At 40.4% G+C, this 19389-nt stretch overlaps 2 protein-coding genes across 2 annotated transcripts in view; both read left to right on the plus strand.

Annotated features, from left to right (window-relative positions):
* LOC143291541 (GTPase IMAP family member 8-like) overlaps positions 1–1918 on the plus strand; it is a 42215-nt gene extending 40297 nt beyond the window's left edge. Inside the window, exons 13-14 of the mRNA XM_076601442.1 lie at positions 150–261; positions 1818–1918. Coding sequence (XP_076457557.1) covers positions 150–261; positions 1818–1918 — 213 coding nt within the window. The remainder of the gene's footprint in view (positions 1–149; positions 262–1817) is intronic.
* Positions 1919–5053: 3135 nt separating this feature from the next.
* On the plus strand, positions 5054–13709 carry LOC143291749 (uncharacterized). Its single transcript, XM_076601828.1, has 2 exons — positions 5054–5252; positions 9771–13709. The coding sequence occupies exons 1-2, from the start codon at positions 5136–5138 to the stop codon at positions 10047–10049; spliced, it is 396 nt and encodes a 131-aa protein (XP_076457943.1). The 5' UTR covers positions 5054–5135; the 3' UTR covers positions 10050–13709.
* Positions 13710–19389: the final 5680 nt, after the last annotated feature.

The raw sequence follows: 19389 nt of genomic DNA on the forward strand, positions 1-19389 counted from the left end.
CCCGCCCTCCTTCCCCCTCCCTCCGCCTCCTATCTCTCTGTGTCTCTCTCCACACACACATGCATATACATGTATACATACATTACGAAACAGGGACAGAGTCATACATACAGACTGATACAGAGATATATATACGTTCTCTCTTTCAGGTGGAGATTCAAGCATACCGAAAAATTCAAGATCTGTTTTCTGCTGAGATGAGCAAACACCTTATCATTGTCTTCAATTTCCTTGACTGTTACGGAGAAGAGAACAAACTTGGTAAGCATTATATATACGATGATTGATCAGAGTGATGAAGTGTTTATTTGTTTCCGAATTTAAGTATTCTGGTTAATGTTTAATTATTTTCACAACATTCAAAACGAAACAATAAACAAACACAAACGACAACAGCAACATAAAAACAACACCAACAACAGCAAAAGCTACCAACGTAAACATACACAAGCCATGTTACACATATTCAAAATATGCATTCCAGTTATGCATTTAAGCATCGTTCTCTATCGCCATGATTCTCCAGAGATATGCACTTTTGTGCTGTTGTTTTTTTGGCTTGGTTTTCTTCCTATCCTTTACCTCATCCTTCACGGGCTGCTTTGGAAAGTCATCTGATTGTGACTTTTCCTCGCTTTGACAGAACACCACAAACTGTGGTTGGTGTCTTTGAATCACTTGCCACAGGGGGTGACAGTTCACTGCCCACGCCGAGATCTCTTCTAATCTTCTAATAATGTGCAGCGGGGATGTAGACAGGGTGACCCTATATCGCCACATTTGTTTATAATGTATTTTGAAGTACTGGCAATAATGGTACGCGTATGTAGGGATGTCCGTGGCATTGCTGTAGTTAATATCGAACACAAAACATCCAAATATGCTGATGATACAGAATTCATCATAGTAGGCAATAAGAATTCATTTGAAACTCATATAGATATAAAGACATTTTTGGTCGAAAATCAGGGTTGTATATGAATTCAAGAGAGAAAAAAAGTGCAATATGGTTAGGTAGCCATAAAAACTCTCAATTTCGGTACATGAATCATTTGCAGATGGACTGGAATTCAAACTATTAGGAGCCTGGTTTACTAATGATTTGAAAGACTGTGTACTCAAGTAAACTACTCAGACAGATTTGCCGCTATCAAACAGTTATTGAAGATCTGGGCAGTAAACTCCAGTTAGAGAGTAGCAATATTAAAATCACTGATTTTGTCAAAATTGACACATTATGTTGAGGATGTATTTTGTACTGAGCCTCCCTGACATTTTCTTCCAAGGTTTACAAGACTTATGCTAATTTGTATGGGACCAGAAAAGAGCAGAAAAATTGTACACACAAGTACAAAAAATATGTGTGACTTTGGCTGCCAGATTTGAAATTTTGCTGTGGCTTCAAAGCTGGCCTGGATCAGAAAACTCTAAACAACAAAACAAAAAAGGTAGCATGCTGCATTCCATGACTTTCCACCGCTTCAAAACATTGATGAATGTGGACCCGAAATCCTCCTGACATTCCCGACATAAATAATTTTGGACAGAGGTATTTCTGGCTTACAAAACGTACTTCGACAAAATTTATTCCAAAGAAAATGCTTTCTTAATTTACATAAATTCTCTGATGTGAAAATGAAATGGTTTCAAATGAGAATTATTCATAACTCATGTTCCACTTGCCCACATGTAAGCAGACGTCATGGATGCATCCATCTCGAGGCACTGGCATTGTTTCGACTACGTCATCACCAGGAAGAGGGACAGGCTGGACGTCAGAGTGACGAGAGCCATGTGTGGTGCCGACTGCTGGACAGACCACCGCCTCATTGTGTCCAAGTTCAGGCTTCGCATTGTGCCCATGAGAAGACCCCGAGGCCAGAAGACTGCAAAGAGATTGAGTGTCTTCAAGCTGTAAAGCAGCACGGTTGCAGAAGAACTCACCGACGACCATGAAGGCAGATTGCCAGACACACCACAGGAAGATGGGACCAGCGTAGAGGAACAGTGGATGGCCTTTAGAGACGCTGTCTACACTACTGCCTTCGAACATCTCGGACAAGCAACCCAAAAAATCCATGACTGGTTTCGATGAGAATGATGAAGAAATAGAGGCACTGATCGAGAAACATCAACTGTTCAGAGCGCATCATAACGATCCCATGTCACAAGCCAAAGAAGATGCCCTTGCTAACGCAAAAAGAAAGATGCAGACGAAACTTCGCGAGATGCAAGACAGCTGGCTGTTCAAGAAGGTGGATGAAGTCCAGGGCTACGCAGACAGCCATGACACAAAACTCTTCTACGATGCGCTGGTTGTATACGGACCCCAGTCCTCCGGCACCTCACCCTTCCTCAACGCAGATGGGACGCAGCTGCTGACAAAGAAGCAGATTCTGGAGCGGTGGGCTGAGCACTTCAACAACGTCCTCAACCGTCCTGCCAACATCAACGACGAGGCCATTGCTCACCTGCCCCAGGTAGAGATCAACGAGGACCTCGACACCCTTCCCATAGAAGATGAAGTCAGGAAGGCAGTGAAACAACTCTCTTGTGGCAAAGTGCTAGGATCCGATGCAATCCCTGCTGAGGTATACAAAGCAGGAGGCCCTGCCATTATGCAAAAGCTGACTGAACTCTTCCAGTCCATGTGGAACGAGGGACAGATCCCACAGCACCTGAAAGATGCCAGCATAGTCCACATCCACAAGAGGAAAGGAAACCGCTAGTCTTGAGACATCCACCGAGGCGTCTCCCTCTTGTCCATTGCTGGGAAGATTCTGGCCCGTGTCCTGCTCACCCTTTTCCAGCATCTTGAGCAAGGTTTCCTCCCAGAAAGCTAATGTGGCTTCAGTGCTGAACGTGAGACTGCTGACATGATTTTTGCTGTGCGCCAACTCCAGGAAAAATGCTAGGAGCAACACGGCGATCTCTTCATGAACTTTGTCAGTCTGACCAAAGCTTTTGACACAGTCAGCAGAGAAGGCTTGTGGAAGATCATGGAGAAGTTTGGCTGCCCCAGCAAGTTTATCACAATCGTCCGGCAGTTCCACGAAGGTGAAAGTTCTGGATGACGGAGACGAGTCAGAGGCCTTCCCAATGACAAACGGTGTCAAACAAGCTGCGTTCTCGCCCCCACTCTGTTCAGAATGGTATTCTCTGCCATGCTGACAGATGCCTTCCGTGACTGCGAAGAAGATATCAACGTCAGGTACAGGACTGACAGGAGATTGTTCAACCTCAGGCGCCTGCAGGCTGTTACAAAGGTGAAAGAGACTGGCATCATAGACTGTTTGTTTGCTGATGACTGTGCACGCAATGCCAGCACAGAGCAGAAGATGCAGTGTGAAATATTTACTTCTCACAAACCTGCGACAACTTCGGTCTCACCATCAGCACCAAAAAGACCGAAGTTACGTACCAGCCTGCCCCAGGAAAGTCATACCAGGAGCCGCACATAACAGTGAAGGGGCAGAACCTTCAGGCAGTTGACAACTTCACCTACCTGTGCAGCAGGCTGTCTCGCAGTGAACATAGACGCTGAGGTTAACAACAGGATCGCCAATGCCAGCGCCGCTTTGGGAGACTGTGAGAACGTCTGGGAGCGGAGAGGACTCAGCGCTACCACCAAGCTGAAGGTCTACTGTGCAGTTGTCCATACCACACTCTTTTACGCCAGTGAGACCTGGACTGTCTACAGCAGACACACCAAACTGCTCAGTCGCTGCCACCTGAGCTGTTTTCGCAGACTACTCCACATCAGGTGGCAGGACAAAGTCCCCGACTAATAATATGCAGTTGACAAAAAGCTTCGTTATCCTTGGAGTTGATCGACATATACACGCTGATGCCATTGTTTTCTTTATACTATTGCTGGCAAAACAGAATGTAAAATGAACAAAGCTGTTCCTCTTTTGAGAGTATTTCCTTGTAAGTTTAAACAAAGGTTCAAAACAGATGATTACATAGTGTGAATAAACTTACGATATTTGGATTTTCAGAACACATGGATACCATATAACTTTTTATAAGCCAGTGTTCTTGGACTAATTTGTTACTTCCACTCGGCTGCCTGACTAATAAGATTCATTTTACTTTTATTTCTAATGTTTGATACAGCTCTTTATTACAGAATTCATACACAAAGTTCATGTGCAGAAAAGGTTGGGTTTGTTGTTGTTGTTGTTTGTTGTTTGTTGTTGTTGTTGTTTTTTACCAAGTAACATCATATCCTTGAGGCCCGATATTGTATCTTCCACTGGAAATTATGTGATACAAACGAAGTCTGTATGTCAAGCTACCACATTGTAATCGAGTCCCACTCGTATGTAAATTGCCCCGATTATTTTTTCTCCACACAGTTGTGTACTTGCACCTTACCCCCTCTTCCCCCTCATATCAATAGATTTTACCTGTTCCCCTTTATATTGATTAATATCAAATGTTCCGATTATGTTTTTTACCCATACAGGTTATCTACTTACACCTTACCCATGTTCCCCCTTATATTAATAAATTCATGATGTATCTTCTTTTTTTCTATTAGAAAATAACAACATTGACAAAGCTTATGACTGTGACAACATACCGCTTTGTACTTTTTGAACTGAATAAAAACAAGCTTTAAAAAATGCAATGCGTTGTAAAAAATTTTAAAAAAATTAAAAAAGCCTCATTTTACACTCGTGAATATACAGATTTGCAAACAGCAAATATTCAAAGAATTTCTGAGATTTAAAACATCACTTGCAAATCATTATCACTGTGTTTTATTTGTCGTTTCCAGATCATGGTCTGGTTTAGATATGTGATGGGAATCGAGCTGTATAGGAAAGGATGAAACAAAACAAAACAAAACAAAACAAAACAAACAAAATCCCGCACTGATTGAATAATGTGATGGGAATCTAGCTGTAAGCAGGGATGAGTCAGAAACAGAAATCCAACGATGACAGAAAGCTAGTTGATGAGAATCTAGCTGTTGGTAGGGCTGAAACAGAACACAATATCTCTTATCCAGTGGATTGTTATATGCACGTCATTTCACAGTTAGTTCTCTTTTTATTGCAGCTGAACCAAGAGAAGCACTTGATGATGAGATTAAGAAGGCTCAAGAAAAATCCAAAGCAGACACCATGAAAGAACTGATAGAACTTGCAGATAAAGATGGATTCCGATGGTTTGGCATGGCCAACACAGCATCACGTGCAGAGAGAGAAAAACAGGCCGAGGACCTTATCAGGATGATGCAGGTATAATTATAATGATAATAATAGTATTGTTACTGCTACTACAACAACTACTACTTTCTCTCACTGTCTCTTTTTTTTCCATTTATCCGCCTGTCACACACACACACACACACACACACACACACATACACACACTATATATATATATATATATATATATATATATATATATATATATATATATATATATATATTAAAAGCACAAAAATATATTCCAACCTTGCCCACACGTAAAAGTACCCTCCCCTTGTCCAGTAATCTTTCTTGTTCTTGGAAGAGAGGATCAGCTATTTTTTTGTTTCCCTGTAAAGCATGTGATTACATTAGCGAAAAAAATGGACACTCTTGTTCAAAATGGGATGAAAAACTCAACATTGTTCATGACTGGAGAAAATGTTTTTTGTACATTTGTAATATTCCAGATGTTAAACTGAAATGGTTTCAGATCAGAATTGTGCACAGGTGCCTTGGGACAAATGTTATACTTAAAGAGATGGGTGTACTTAACAATGACCTGTGTAGTTTTTGCAACACAATGAAAGATAGTATTAGACACATGTTTTGGCAGTGTACAACCATCCAACGTTTCTGGCAAGAATTAATGGATCTGGTTAACGAAAGATGCCCAAATGCTCAAAATTTGCAATTAACTGAACCATTAGTCATACTTGGACATGACAAAAATATAGTCACTGATCCCACTTTTTATTTCATTTTGTTGCTGGCTAAACAATACTTGCACCAACGCAAGATCAACAGCACTGAACCTGTTCTGCAGGGTTTCATAAAAAAAAAATGGAATACAGATATACAGTTGAAGAATATATAGCTAGGAAAAACTTTCTTTATAATGATTTTATCAGCAAATGGTCTCCATATAAATCCTTGTTTTTTAATACAAATTGAAATAAGAATATATATTGTGTCATACAGTTCTGATATTGTTATTACTATATTTTGTATCTTACTATGCAATTTAAAGTATGGCCACATATGTGTCATTTATTGTGAGGTTGACAACCTACAATTTATCAGACTCCTTAGACTGTGCCCGGCGACTTATATTTGATCTTGATTCATTGATCTTTGCCAGCATGTTCTTGTGGCTGTGTTATTATTACTATTATTATTAGTAGTAGTACTGGTAGTAGTACTTCTTTTTGTTTCTCTGTGTGTGTGTGTTTAACAATGTAAAAATTGAATAAAAATGTTTGAAAAAAAAAAGAAAAGAAAAGGAAAAAATGGACACTCTGTTCAGAGTGCAAATTAAGAGGTAAAGTGCACCATCTATTTTCTTCTGCTGATGTACTAGGATTTCTACACAACACACTTATTAATGTGGGTGATCGAGATGTTTACTTTAACAATACATTTTCAGCACTTCTTTTGTTTAGATATTTCGTTGGCACCATTGTCCTTATTACTTGTTCTACCTTGTCAGTAAGCTACTGGCATTAAGTGCTCAGTGTTCTCTCTGACTGTCTCTGTCTGTCTGTCTGTCTGCCTGTCTCTCTCTCTCTCTCTCTCTCTGAGTCTCTCTCTCTCTGTGTGTGTGTGTGTGTGTGTGTGTGTGTGTGTCTGTCTCGAACAAATGCTAAAATAAAGCAAACAAACAAAAACAACATCAAACAAAAACAAGCAAACAAACAAAAACACCCATTTGTGAGAACACTATTAAGTTATCGAATCTGTTCTGAAGAATATTATCTTTCCTCCACTACTAATAACAACTGACAGTGTCGTCAGAAGCAGGTGACATTTGTCCTGACCTAGCCTGACCTGTCCTTTTTTCTCGTCTGATCTTGTCTTATCTTGTCTTGACCTGTCCTGTCCTGTTCTACACTGTCCTGTCCTGCTCTACACTGTTCTGTCCTGTCCTGTTCTACACTGTTCTGGCTTGTCCTGTTCTACACTGTTCTGTCCTGTCCTGTTCTACACTGTTCTGTCCTGCTCTACACTGTTCTGTCCTGTCCTGTTCTACACTGTTCTGGCTTGTCCTGTTCTACACTGTTCTGTCCTGTCCTGTTCTACACTGTTCTGGCTTGTCCTGTTCTACACTGTTCTGTCCTGTCCTGTTCTACACTGTTCTGGCTTGTCCTGTTCTACACTGTTCTGTCCTGTCCTGTTCTACACTGTCCTGTCCTGCTCTACACTGTTCTGTCCTGTCCTGTTCTACACTGTTCTGTCCTGCTCTACACTGTTCTGTCCTGTCCTGTTCTACACTGTTCTGTCCTGTCCTGTTCTACACTGTCCTGTCCTGCTCTACACTGTTCCGTCCTGTCCTGTTCTACACTGTTCCGTCCTGTCCTGCTCTACACTGTTCCGTTCAGTCCTGTTCTACACTGTTCCGTCCTGTCCTGTTCTACACTGACCTGTCATGTTCTACACTGTCCTGTCCTGTTCTACACTGACCTGTCCTGTTCTACATTGACCTGTCCTGCTGTACACTGTTCTGTCCTGTCCTGTTCTACACGGTTCTGTCCTGTCCTGTTCTACACTGGCCTGTCCTCTTCTACACTGTTCTGTCCTGTCCTGTTCTACACTGTTCTGTCCTGTGCTGTTCTACACTGTTCTGTCCTGTCCTGTTCTATACTGACCTGTCCTGTTCTACACTTTTCTGTCCTGTCCTTCTCTATCCTGCTCTACACTGTTCCGTCCAGTCCTGTTCTACACTGTTCCGTCCAGTCCCGCTCTACACTGTTCTGTCCTGCTCTACACTGTTCTGTCCTGTTCTACACTGTTCTGTCCTGTTCTACACTGTTGTGTCCTGCTGTACACTGTTCTGTCCTGTCCTGTTCTACGCTGTTCCGTCCTGTCCTGTTCTGCACTGTCCTGTCCTGTCCTGCTCTACACTGTTCTGCCCTGCTCTACACTGTTCCGTCCTGTCCTGTTCTACACTGTCCTGTCCTGTTCTACACTGTTCTGTCCTGTCCTGGTTTGTTCTTCATGTCATCTTATCTTGTCAGCGTTGGATGATTTGGTTTTTATTAATATTATCTGAGTAATCTTATCTAAAGTAATTTAGTCCCACTCGTAGACAAGCAGAAAAATATATTTATGTAACAGCCGTGTCCAGCAAATGGCGCAAATGAAGTCTCGCCATATTTAGGTCGAGAAATGTAGGACTACATGCATGTAAACATTAATTTCAGACTGACCCGTCGTTACCCTCCTGTATGCTTTATTCTCTCTCCCCCCCCTCCCCTTACATCCCCCCATCACCCCCCCCCCCTCTCCCCTCCCCTCTCTCCCCCTCTCCCCCCTTCTCCCCCGTCTTTTTTTTTTCTTCTTCTGTAAGGGGTGCGTGTGTCTGTGTGTGTGTGGGGGGGGGGAGTTACATTTTCTGTTTCTCTGACAGCTTATGGCGAAAACAAAAGTCTAAGACCAGTTTAGAAAAGAATGAACGTCTTTTTGGTACGCTTAACATAAAAGTCACTTGCAAAGAATATTGCTAGAGCATATGGCGTCCGACGAAAAAAAAAAGAGAAAAATAATATCCACTGTTCATGGTTCAAACCCGTAGTTAAAGTACATATATTTTCTTCTGCTGATGTATGATGATTTCTACACAACACATTCATTAATGTGGGGTGGTCGAGATGTTGTTTACTTTAACAATATATTTTCAGTACTTCTTTTGTTTCGACATTTCTTTGTCACCATTGTCCTTGTCACTTGTTCCACCACGTCAGGAAGGGAGAAAGCCATTGACATTAACGATTTCAGTGTTCAGCGTTCACTTTCTCTGTCTCTGTTGAAAAGGAAATAAATAGATAAGTAAATAGGTTGATAGATAGATAAATAAAGAAAAAAACTTAAATAAATAGACCAAAAAAACAACTTAATGAATAAATAACACATTATTGCTGACCCACTGTTATGATCATGCTCTCTACGGCTACATCCCTCGTCTTTTATGCAAGGGTTGTTTATCGCCATCGGCAATAACAGTTGCCTGATGCAGATGTCCTTAAAACCAATTGTAATCTCTCTCTCTCTCTCTCTCTCTCTCTCTCTCTCTCTCTCTCTCTCTCTCTCTCTCTCTCTCTCTCTCTGTCTGCCTGTGTCTGTGTCTGTGTGTCTCTCTCTTCGGCTAACTTGTCCTTGATTCTGGTCTAATTTGTTTCTGTTCTGGTTTCTTCTTGCCTTGACTTGACCTGTCCTGTTCTGTCCTGTCCTGTCCTGTCCTGTACCGGTTTGTTCTTTATGTCACCTTATCTTGTCAACCTCTTAACGTTTGATGGCTTGGTGAACTGTGTTGAAATGAGATCAGTTTGGCATCAGCTTTAATTAACGGGATCTCCTAACATTTTTATGCACATGTCAATAACCGTCATTGATTTCTGCTAAACAAACGTAACGCAATCCCAAGAACAAAAACTACAGGTAAAGAACGTTGACATATTGACCTGTGAACTCAGTGTCATAAATCTCAGTGAGGTGATAGCCCAGTACTGACGAGCATGCATGTCATCAACAGTAAAAGGGTTAATATTATCTGATCTCATGCATTCCTAGGATCTGGTGAGTAAGAATGGGAGAGACAAGTACGTCAAGACACAGATGACGGAGCGGATCACGGAGACAGTGGTGGAACTGGAGAAGAAGGAAGCTGCAGACAAAGGGATGTCCCTGAAGGAAGCCACAGCCAGGATCAAAAGACGCATCATCGAAGACAAGGTTCCAGAAACATTCACAAAGGCTGTCACTGGCTTTGTTCGTGACGCTGACAAAGGAATCCATTTCATCATGAAGACACCCGGTACTAAAAAAACAAATATCTGTTCTGTGATGTAAACAACAACATGTATGCAACTTTTTGGAGAGAACAACTTTGTGTCCTCGATTCTAAGAAAGGTTTGACTCAGCTGAGTTCAGTGTTCCCCGGACATTCTTTTTGAGAACCTGAAGGAAGTCAATGTTTTAACTTGGTTTAACAACAGTGTGTTGTATATCTGCAGTTTGTGTTTCAATACTGAGTAATTTAGTCCCACTCGTATGTGAATGCATCGATTATCCAATATTTTTATTTAATTTTGTAAGGTGATGAGGTTCAGCTCAGATAGATCAGGATTTGTTAATTAAGTGTAGTTATGTTCATGTTCAGGTAATACTCTGCTGAAAAATTGACGGAATGATCAGCTTCAGAGACATGTTCTGGGTTTATGTGTAGGACTATGACTGTGTTTGTGTCTACTTTTCCTTTCCAGGTTATTTCTGCAGATTCTACGGGACCAATATTCAGTCTTTCAGTCCTGGTGTGGCCCTATTTGGTCCACTGGGCTTTCAGCAGCAAAGAGAGAACAGAAAATCAGTGAATAAGTTGTTTGTTTGTTTTTTTAAGACCTGAATGTTGATGTTTCTGATAGCAACCCTTGTGACACAGTGTTCCTAGTGAAGGTTCTGTCGTGACCCGAAATACCGGAAAAGACAACAAAACATGGAGTGGTTGACCAGTGGTAACGCGTTCACAATGAAGCCAGAGAATCATAGAGTACGGCATCGGATCCCACACTGACCAGAATTTCCTTTCTCCCTCCTCTAGACCTTGAGTGGTGGTCTGGACGCCAGTCATTCGGATGAGACGATAAACCGAGCCCCCGTGAGCAGCATGCAGTCAGCGCACGTAACAGAGCCCACGGCAACAAAAGAGTTGTCCCTGGCAAATTCCTGTAGAAAAGTAAAACAAATACACTTGCAGACAGAAAAAAAGAAAACTATTATGTATGGGTGGCGCTGTACTGTGGCGACACACCCTCGCTTTGGGAGAGCAGCCCGAATGTTTGTGACCAAAACGGAATACAATATAATTCACAGCGTGTCCTCTCAAGCGTCTGCTGAAAGTTGTTTCACACAGACCTTTGAAATACAGCATCTGTATGGTTTTGCACAGCTTGTATATCTGATTTTGGGTTGTATTGATGCTGATGATTATATTTGTTGCCAGTGAATACGAACGTTGTTTGTATCTCTTTTTTATCATTTGTTGTGCTTTGCTTTTATTTGAAAATTAATGTCTAGAACAAAATAATTGAGAATTTATCAGAACTTTGCTTGATATATCATTCTGTATTTGAATGTGTATATGCACAGATTTTTTTTCCCTTAAGGGTGATCTAGATAATTTAAAAAAAAAGATGTTAAATTGATGGTGATGTATTTGTTGTCAGTAGACATTAACATTGTATCTTTTGGGGATTTTAACATTTGCTCATCTGTTTAGTGTGACAAGCACAGTGCTTTTCGCTTTTCCGTAAAGATCTTCCAGATCAGTTTGCACGGTCATTTGTATTCGGTTCACTGATCAAGGCAAAATCGGTTGAGAAAATTCACTTTGATAGTGAAATAAACTGTTCTTTCACACACAGCTTTGGAATACAATATCAATATTCTTTTGTCATAGGTTACATTTCTTTTGTGTTAGATTGATGCTGCTGTGTCTTTTGCCCACAACCATGTACATTGTATCTTTTGTGTTGGTTTTGTTTTAATGTTTACTCTGCTTTCTAGGCACCACCTGAAATCTGAGAAACTGCAATGAACAGTAATGATATGCTTGTCATTTCAGCTGGCATATTTGAACGGATCAAATCGTGTAGATGCAAACCTGAATAAAACTCTTGTAAATGGTAGAAAAGTAAAACAAATAAACTTGCAGACAGAAAAAAGAAAACTATTATATATATGGGTGGCGCTGTACTGTGGCGACACACCCTCGCTTTGGGAGAGCAGCCCGAATGTTTGTGACCAAAACGGAATACAACATAATTCACAGCGTGTCCTCTCAAGCGTCTGCTGAAAGTTGTTTCACACAGACCTTTGAAATACAGCATCTGTATGGTTTTGCACAGCTTGTATATCTGATTTTGGGTTGTATTGATGCTGATGATTATATTTGTTGCCAGTGAATATGAACGTTGTTTGTATCTCTTTTTTATCATTTGCTGTGCTTTGCTTTTATTTGAAAATAAATGTCCAGGACAAAATAATTGAGAACTGATCAGAACTTTGCTTGAAATATCATTTTGTATTTGAATGTACATATGCACAGTATTTTTTTCTTGAGGGTGTTCTAGATCAATAACGATGTTAAATTAATGGTGATGTATTTGTTGTCAGTAGACATCAACATTGTTTATATCTTTTGAGGGTTTTGCTTTAACATTTGCTCAACTTGTTTTTGCCTGAATGTTTATCATCTATTCAGTGTGACAAGCACAGTGCTTTTCGCTTTTCCGTAAAGATCTTCCTGGTCAGTTTGCATGGTCATTTATATTCGGTTCACTGATCAAGAGCATAAAGGCAAAATTCATGAAGAAAATCCACTTTTATGGGAAAGTAGTTGTTTCACACAATTTTTGAATACAGGATATGTATGCTTTTTCACAGCTTACACATCTGATCCTGTGCTAAATTGATGATGATGTATTTGTTTCCAATGAACATGGACGTATATTTTTGTTTGTTTGTTTTAACCATTGCTCTGCTTTGGCTTTTAAATAAAAGTCAATGACAAAATATTTGAGAGCTAATCAGATATTTGCCTGTATTTCAATCATCCAGATCATTTTACCTGGTCATATGTATTCGGGTCAAAGATCAAGGCAAAATCGATAGAGAAAATTCACTTTGACAGTGAAATAAACTTCTTTCATACACAGCTTTGGAATACAATATCTATATTCTTTTGTCATAGCTTACATTTCTTTTGTGTTAAATTGATGCTGCTGTGTCTTTTGCCCACAACCATGTACATTGTATCGTTTTTGTTGGTTTTGTTTTAATATTTACTCTGCTTTGTAGGTACCACCTGAAATCTGAGAAACTGCAATGAATAGTAATATGTTTGTCATTTGAGAATGTCACTGTAAAAGAAAATACAAACGCTCTGTTTCATTTACATTCAAAACTTGATATACAGCTGGCATATTTGAACGGATCAAATCGTGTAGATGCAAACCTGAATAAAACTCTTGTAACTAATAATTCTATGCCCATTCTTCGGAATCATAGACTGTTGATGTTGACCACGAGGAGTACACAGAAGGACGGTCAATACAGGCATAAGTTGGGGAACATAAGTCTGTTACAGAGTTGGTGGATGAAGTATACAGTGATCTCTTAACCTTTTTTTTCCTACTTTTGTTTTTTGTATCAAGCTTTGATAAAGTTTATCGTTGAAATTCGAAATATGCGTATTGAAAAAAAAAAAAAAACACACATAATTATTGCTAAAGGCAGGTACCTGTTTTCGTTCACCTTGTGACCTTTGTATCATGGCTATTATCACGATATATGTGGCACTATTTGTGACTTCATATACCAGAAAAACCACGATGTCTCGTCATGCCAAGGGAGATAATCTGAACTTGGTGCAATGCACAGTAGGCCTGGAAATCACACACACACACACACACACACACACACACACACACACACACACACACACACACACACGTGAACATTCATACCTGCATAGATGCGCGTGCATGCATACAGACCCATTCAGCGAAAGAAAAATAACTGATTTCATTCCTTTCATGAAGTGCCCCATGTCACGCAGGCATGGTTGTATGAAATGTTTGTTTTTCTTTTATCATAGCACTTGTTTTATGCTTGTTTCCAGTTTATACTAATTCAAAAGGTAACCAGGTTTGTGTGCCGCTTTTTATGTGGACGTTAAAAGGCAAGATTACAATTCATTATTTGTGTCTCGTAAACCCGATTTGGTGATGTTGCTATGGTAACCCGGATGATGTGTGTTATTTGATTTTTTGTGTGTTCGTTTGTTTTATTATTAATTGTTGTTGTTCTTTAGTTTTTCTTTATATTTAGGCGCAGTTTTATATTAAGCATTTTCTAACTCATTGTCAACAGTGGAAGGCAGTAGCTCAGAGTTTAATTGTCACAGGAAGTAGGAAGAATAAATCTTACAACCAATCAAGAGGAAATAATGCTTCCCCAAAATTAAGCATAATAAATACTAAATGGTTTCAGATGAGAATAATCCACAAGAATTTGGCAATAATCGTAGTTGTTAAAGATATGGGAACATTGGCTTACCATAAATGCCAAACTATAATTTTGGTTACACCGAAACAAAGTTGTATTTATCATATGTTTCGGAAATGTCATGTTACGCAACTTTGTTTACGTCCAACGAACTTTGTGAATTACATCAAATAAGAGATTAACTGACATTATAATTTTCTTTGGATGCAAAGAGATTGTCAAAACGTATGTTACATTTAACTTTGTTATTCTTGTGGCTAAATCCTGCGTTTTTAAGTGTAAATGGGATAATAATCAGCCGGATTTCATCGCATTTAAATAAGACACAGCTAACCCATAAAAATGTATTGCAAACGTACTGAAATATCTGTTAACTAGTTGTTGTTGTTGTTGTTTTTATAAATATGCTCACGCAAAACTTAGTATTCTATATGCTTCCTTTTTGAATGTGTGCTTCTTGTCTTTGTAATGACTAATGGAATCAAGGTTCAAATAAAGGCTTTGTTTGCTTTTTTCTACAGTGACTTTTGTTGATTGGCCTGTAAAAGAAATCAATGTTCCATGCCACTTGCCTGTTCCATACAATCCATAATTCTCACAAAGTGTGGTGTGATTCGCTGAAGTTGGGGAAACGTGTAGAAATAAATGCGTCACATGTTGGAGCGGTGGCCTGGTGGTAATGCAGCCAACGAGGAAGTGAGTGTGCACGGGTTCGAGTCCAACCTACGAACCAAGAATGTTAAACCCCACCCCACCCCCCATACCCCCACCACTAGACCTTGACTGGTGGTCTGGGTGCTAGTCATTCAGATGAGATAGTGAAGCGAGTTCCCATGTGTAGCATGCACTTGGCGCACGTTAAAAACAAAGAACAGAAATCAAAACCACGGCATCAACAGAGCTATCCATGGTAAAATTATGCAGACAAATCCAGTCTGACAGTCAGATATAATCTGCAGACAAAAAAGAGATAAAAGAATGGTTGGCTCTGTACTGTAGCCATGCAGTCTCTCCAAAGAGAGCAGCCTGATTTCTGACAGAAGAAAATGTGACCAAAAAAAAGTTACAATAATTATTGTACAATACGGTTTCAGTTTCTCAAGGAGGCGTCACTGCGTTCAGACAAATCCATATACGCAACACCACATCTGCTTGGCAGATGCCTGACAGCAGCATAACCCAACGCGTTTTAGTCAGGTCTTGCATGCATGCATATGTCATATTTGTGTATCTTACCAGAGTGGATTTCTTCTGTTGAATTTTGCCAGAGGACAACACTGGCTTCTTTTTCAGTGCGCCTAGTGCGTGCTGTACACGGTACCTCGGTTTATCGTCTCGTCCGATTTACTAGACGCTCAGTTTGATTTTCCAGTGAAACTTGAGAGAAAGGGCGAGAGCGGGATTCGAACCCAGACCCTCAACGGACTGTGTATTGGCAGGTGAGCGTCTTAACTATTCTGCCACCTTCCTCGAAGGATGCACTTAGCACATGTAAAAGAACCTTTGGCAACGAATGTGGTGTTCATGGTAATATAATAATAATATAATATAAAAGAAAATACTTGAAGACAAGAAACAACAACAACAGCAACAACAAGAACAACAATGTGGTGGCGCTGTACTGTGGCGAAGCGGACTCCATAAGCCTCGAAACTTGTAATGAATGGCGAACTTTGGATCAGAAGCTGACCTGATCTGTCACTGCGCTGACAAATAGACTATCGAGCCGAGCTGACGATGTCTATTTCGGGCACATTACGGAGGCAACACACAAGTTTCTGTCAACAACACAATGACATTTTGTGGGCTCAGTGTGATATCAAAACGTTGTGAGGAGCACGCGGTTTTAACAGTCTGTCTGTAATTGCTGTGCACAGGTGTTCAGTGTCGGGTATATTAGATATACCTCCGTATTTGCTGGTCTGGACCATTCGGAGTCTGGTGAGATTTTGTGGGGGGGTTTTCTGTCTCTTTTTATGGCTATTAGGAACCTACTTGAGCGGGTAGTTTCCGTTTGTTGTTTGATTTGGGGGGCGGGGGTTGGGGGTTGGGTGGGGGACGTTGGGGGGAGGGAGGGGAGGGGTGTATAGGAATGTACTTGTGTAATTCTTTGTTTTGTTGTTGTTTGGTTGTTAGGTTGTTGTTTGGTTGTCTTTCTTTCTCTGTGTCTCTTGTCTCTGTCTCCTTACCTGTTGTCAGTGTCTAGGTCTCTGTCTCTTTATCTGTTGTCAGTGTCTAGGTCTCTGTCTCTTTATCTGTTGTCAGTGTCTAGGTCTCTGTCTCTTTATCTGTTGTCAGTGTCTAGGTCTCTGTCTCTTTACCTGTTGTCAGTGTCTAGGTCTCTGTCTCTTTATCTGTTGTCAGTGTCTAGGTCTCTGTCTCTTTACCTGTTGTCAGTGTCTAGGTCTTTGTCTCCTTACCTGTGGTCAGTGTCTAGGTCTCTGTCTCTTTACCTGTTGTCAGTGTCTAGGTCTCTGTCTCTTTACCTGTGGTCAGTGTCTAGGTCTCTGTCTCTTTACCTGTTGTCAGTGTCTAGGTCTCTGTCTCCTTACCTGTTGTCAGTGTCTAGGTCTCTGTCTCTTTACCTGTTGTCAGTGTCTAGGTCTCTGTCTCCTTACCTGTTGTCAGTGTCTAGGTCTCTGTCTCTTTACCTGTTGTCAGTGTCTAGGTCTCTGTCTCTTTACCTGTTGTCAGTGTCTAGGTCTCTGTCTCTTTACCTGTTGTCAGTGTCTAGGTCTCTGTCTCTTTACCTGTGGTCAGTGTCTAGGTCTCTGTCTCCTTACCTGTGGTCAGTGTCTAGGTCTCTGTCTCTTCACCTGTTGTCAGTGTCTAGGTCTCTGTCTCTTTACCTGTGGTCAGTGTCTAGGTCTCTGTCTCTTTACCTGTGGTCAGTATCTAGGTCTCTGTCTCTTTACCTGTTGTCAGTGTCTAGGTCTCTGTCTCCTTACCTGTTGTCAGTGTCTAGGTCTCTGTCTCTTTACCTGTTGTCAGTGTCTAGGTCTCTGTCTCCTTACCTGTTGTCAGTGTCTAGGTCTCTGTCTCTTTACCTGTGGTCAGTGTCTAGGTCTCTGTCTCTTTACCTGTGGTCAGTGTCTAGGTCTCTGTCTCTTTACCTGTTGTCAGTGTCTAGGTCTCTGTCTCTTTACCTGTTGTCAGTGTCTAGGTCTCTGTCTCTTTACCTGTGGTCAGTGTCTAGGTCTCTGTCTCTAATTCTCGCTCATGTACATTCCCACATAGCCATAAAAAAACAGACAAAAACCCCACAAAATCTCACCAGACTGCGAATGTTCCAGACCAACAAATACGGACAAATATCTAATATACCTGACACTGAACACCTGTGCACAATTGCAGACAGACTGTTAAAACCCCGGGCACCTCACAACGTTTGATATCACACTGAGCCCACACGTAATACTGTGTTGTTGACAGAAATCTGTGTGTTGCCTGCGTAATGTGCCCTATATAGATAGACGGGTGCAATAGCCGAATGGTTTAAGTGTTGGACTTTCAATCTCAGGGTCCCGTGTTCAAATCTCGGTGACGGCGCCTGGTGGGTAAAGGGTGGAGATTTTTCCGATCTCCCAGGTCAACAAATGTGCAGACCTGCTAGTGCCTGAACCCCCTTCGTGTGTATACGCAAGCAGAAGATCAAATATGCACGTTAAAGATCCTGTAATCCATGTCAGCGTTTGGTGGGTTATGGAAACAAGAACATACCCAGCATGCACACCCCTGAAAACGGAGTATGGCTGCCTACAAAGCGGGGTAAAAAAAAAAAAAGAAACAAGAGAGGCAAGGCTTTCAAGACTCACTTGTTTCACGCACTTACTACAAAAATTGAATCAAACCACACACAAAATCAACCACTAAACAAAAGTCACGTGCATCTCCCAACATGAAAATATAGACCACACAAAATTATGTTGGGTTTCACATTGTTTATCTATATTTTCTTCCCTTATTTTTTGAAAGTTAAAAAGTCACAAGAAAAACAAAATCTAACTCACACTTGCTTTTGTTTAAATGAAAGAGGAAATGCACCAAAGTGTGACCAACACACACACACACACACACACACACACACACACACACACACACACAGAGTTTCCCCCAACCGTCCATTCATCCACATCTCCCACCCCTTCTAACCGATAATACTCAGATGTATTCATAAATACTTTAACAAAATGTCTTCAATCACCGATATGTGTGACGGGACATTAAACAAAAAATTCCTCCTCCTTACACACACACACACACACACACACACACACACACACACACAATGTGAAAAACTCAGTATGGGTATTAACAATGTGCATACCTGCTTTATGATTACAATTAGTATTACAATGACATTCACAATACATTTTCATCACATTACAGATTTTTGTGATAACCCTGATATACACATAATTACTTTATGATCCAGACCATTTTTTCAAAACAGTCACTCTTTTTCAAGTGTATACTTCAAAGTCATGCATACAGCTATTTTAGAAGTCAGCCAATACTCAGTTTCATACCCCACTGAGTAGGTTTATCTGTTAAAATTGCCTGAAAGTGAATCTACCATGATAATGATTGCTAACCATACACTTCCTTCTTTTGTGAAAAAAACAGTAACCAAGAAGCAGGGCCACATTGCTCAGTTCATCTGCGATGGTATTTTGTGGTTGCATTACATGCTCACACATGAAAGTCAAATTCAAATGATAGACATAGTTCAGTTACATTTTATACCATGTATTTGATATAAATATATAAGATGGAACTTAACAGTGAGCATTTTACTGTGCATAAAAACAGAAACTGTTAATTACTGAATTATAATTGCTGAGTAAACTTGTAATACAGTATGAAAAAATAAATATAGATAACAACCATATGCATGCCTATTACATATCATAAAATGATGTTTCAAATAATTTTTCAGACTCACAGTTGCTTTTTGTGTAAGTGAAAAGGAATTCGTTTTCATATAAGAAATAAAGTTCAGTTACATTTCATACACAAGATTGTTCAACCCCTAGGAATGGATCAGTCAGGCCAGGGTGTGTTTCCAAGCAGTCTAAAATCAGTTATGTAGACTGCTATCAGTCATACTTTATCATTGTTACAG

The sequence above is a fragment of the Babylonia areolata genome, chromosome 17, assembly GCF_041734735.1.
Source record: "Babylonia areolata isolate BAREFJ2019XMU chromosome 17, ASM4173473v1, whole genome shotgun sequence".
In the NCBI taxonomy this organism is placed as follows: Eukaryota; Metazoa; Mollusca; class Gastropoda; order Neogastropoda; family Buccinidae; genus Babylonia; species Babylonia areolata.

Coding starts and splice junctions, on each gene's coding strand:
- LOC143291749 (XM_076601828.1), top strand. CDS start 5,136: ATGAAAGAACTGATAGAACTTGCAGATAAAGATGGATTCCGATGGTTT. Junction 5,253..9,770: donor ACCTTATCAGGATGATGCAG/GTATAATTATAA, acceptor ATGCATTCCTAG/GATCTGGTGAGTAAGAATGG.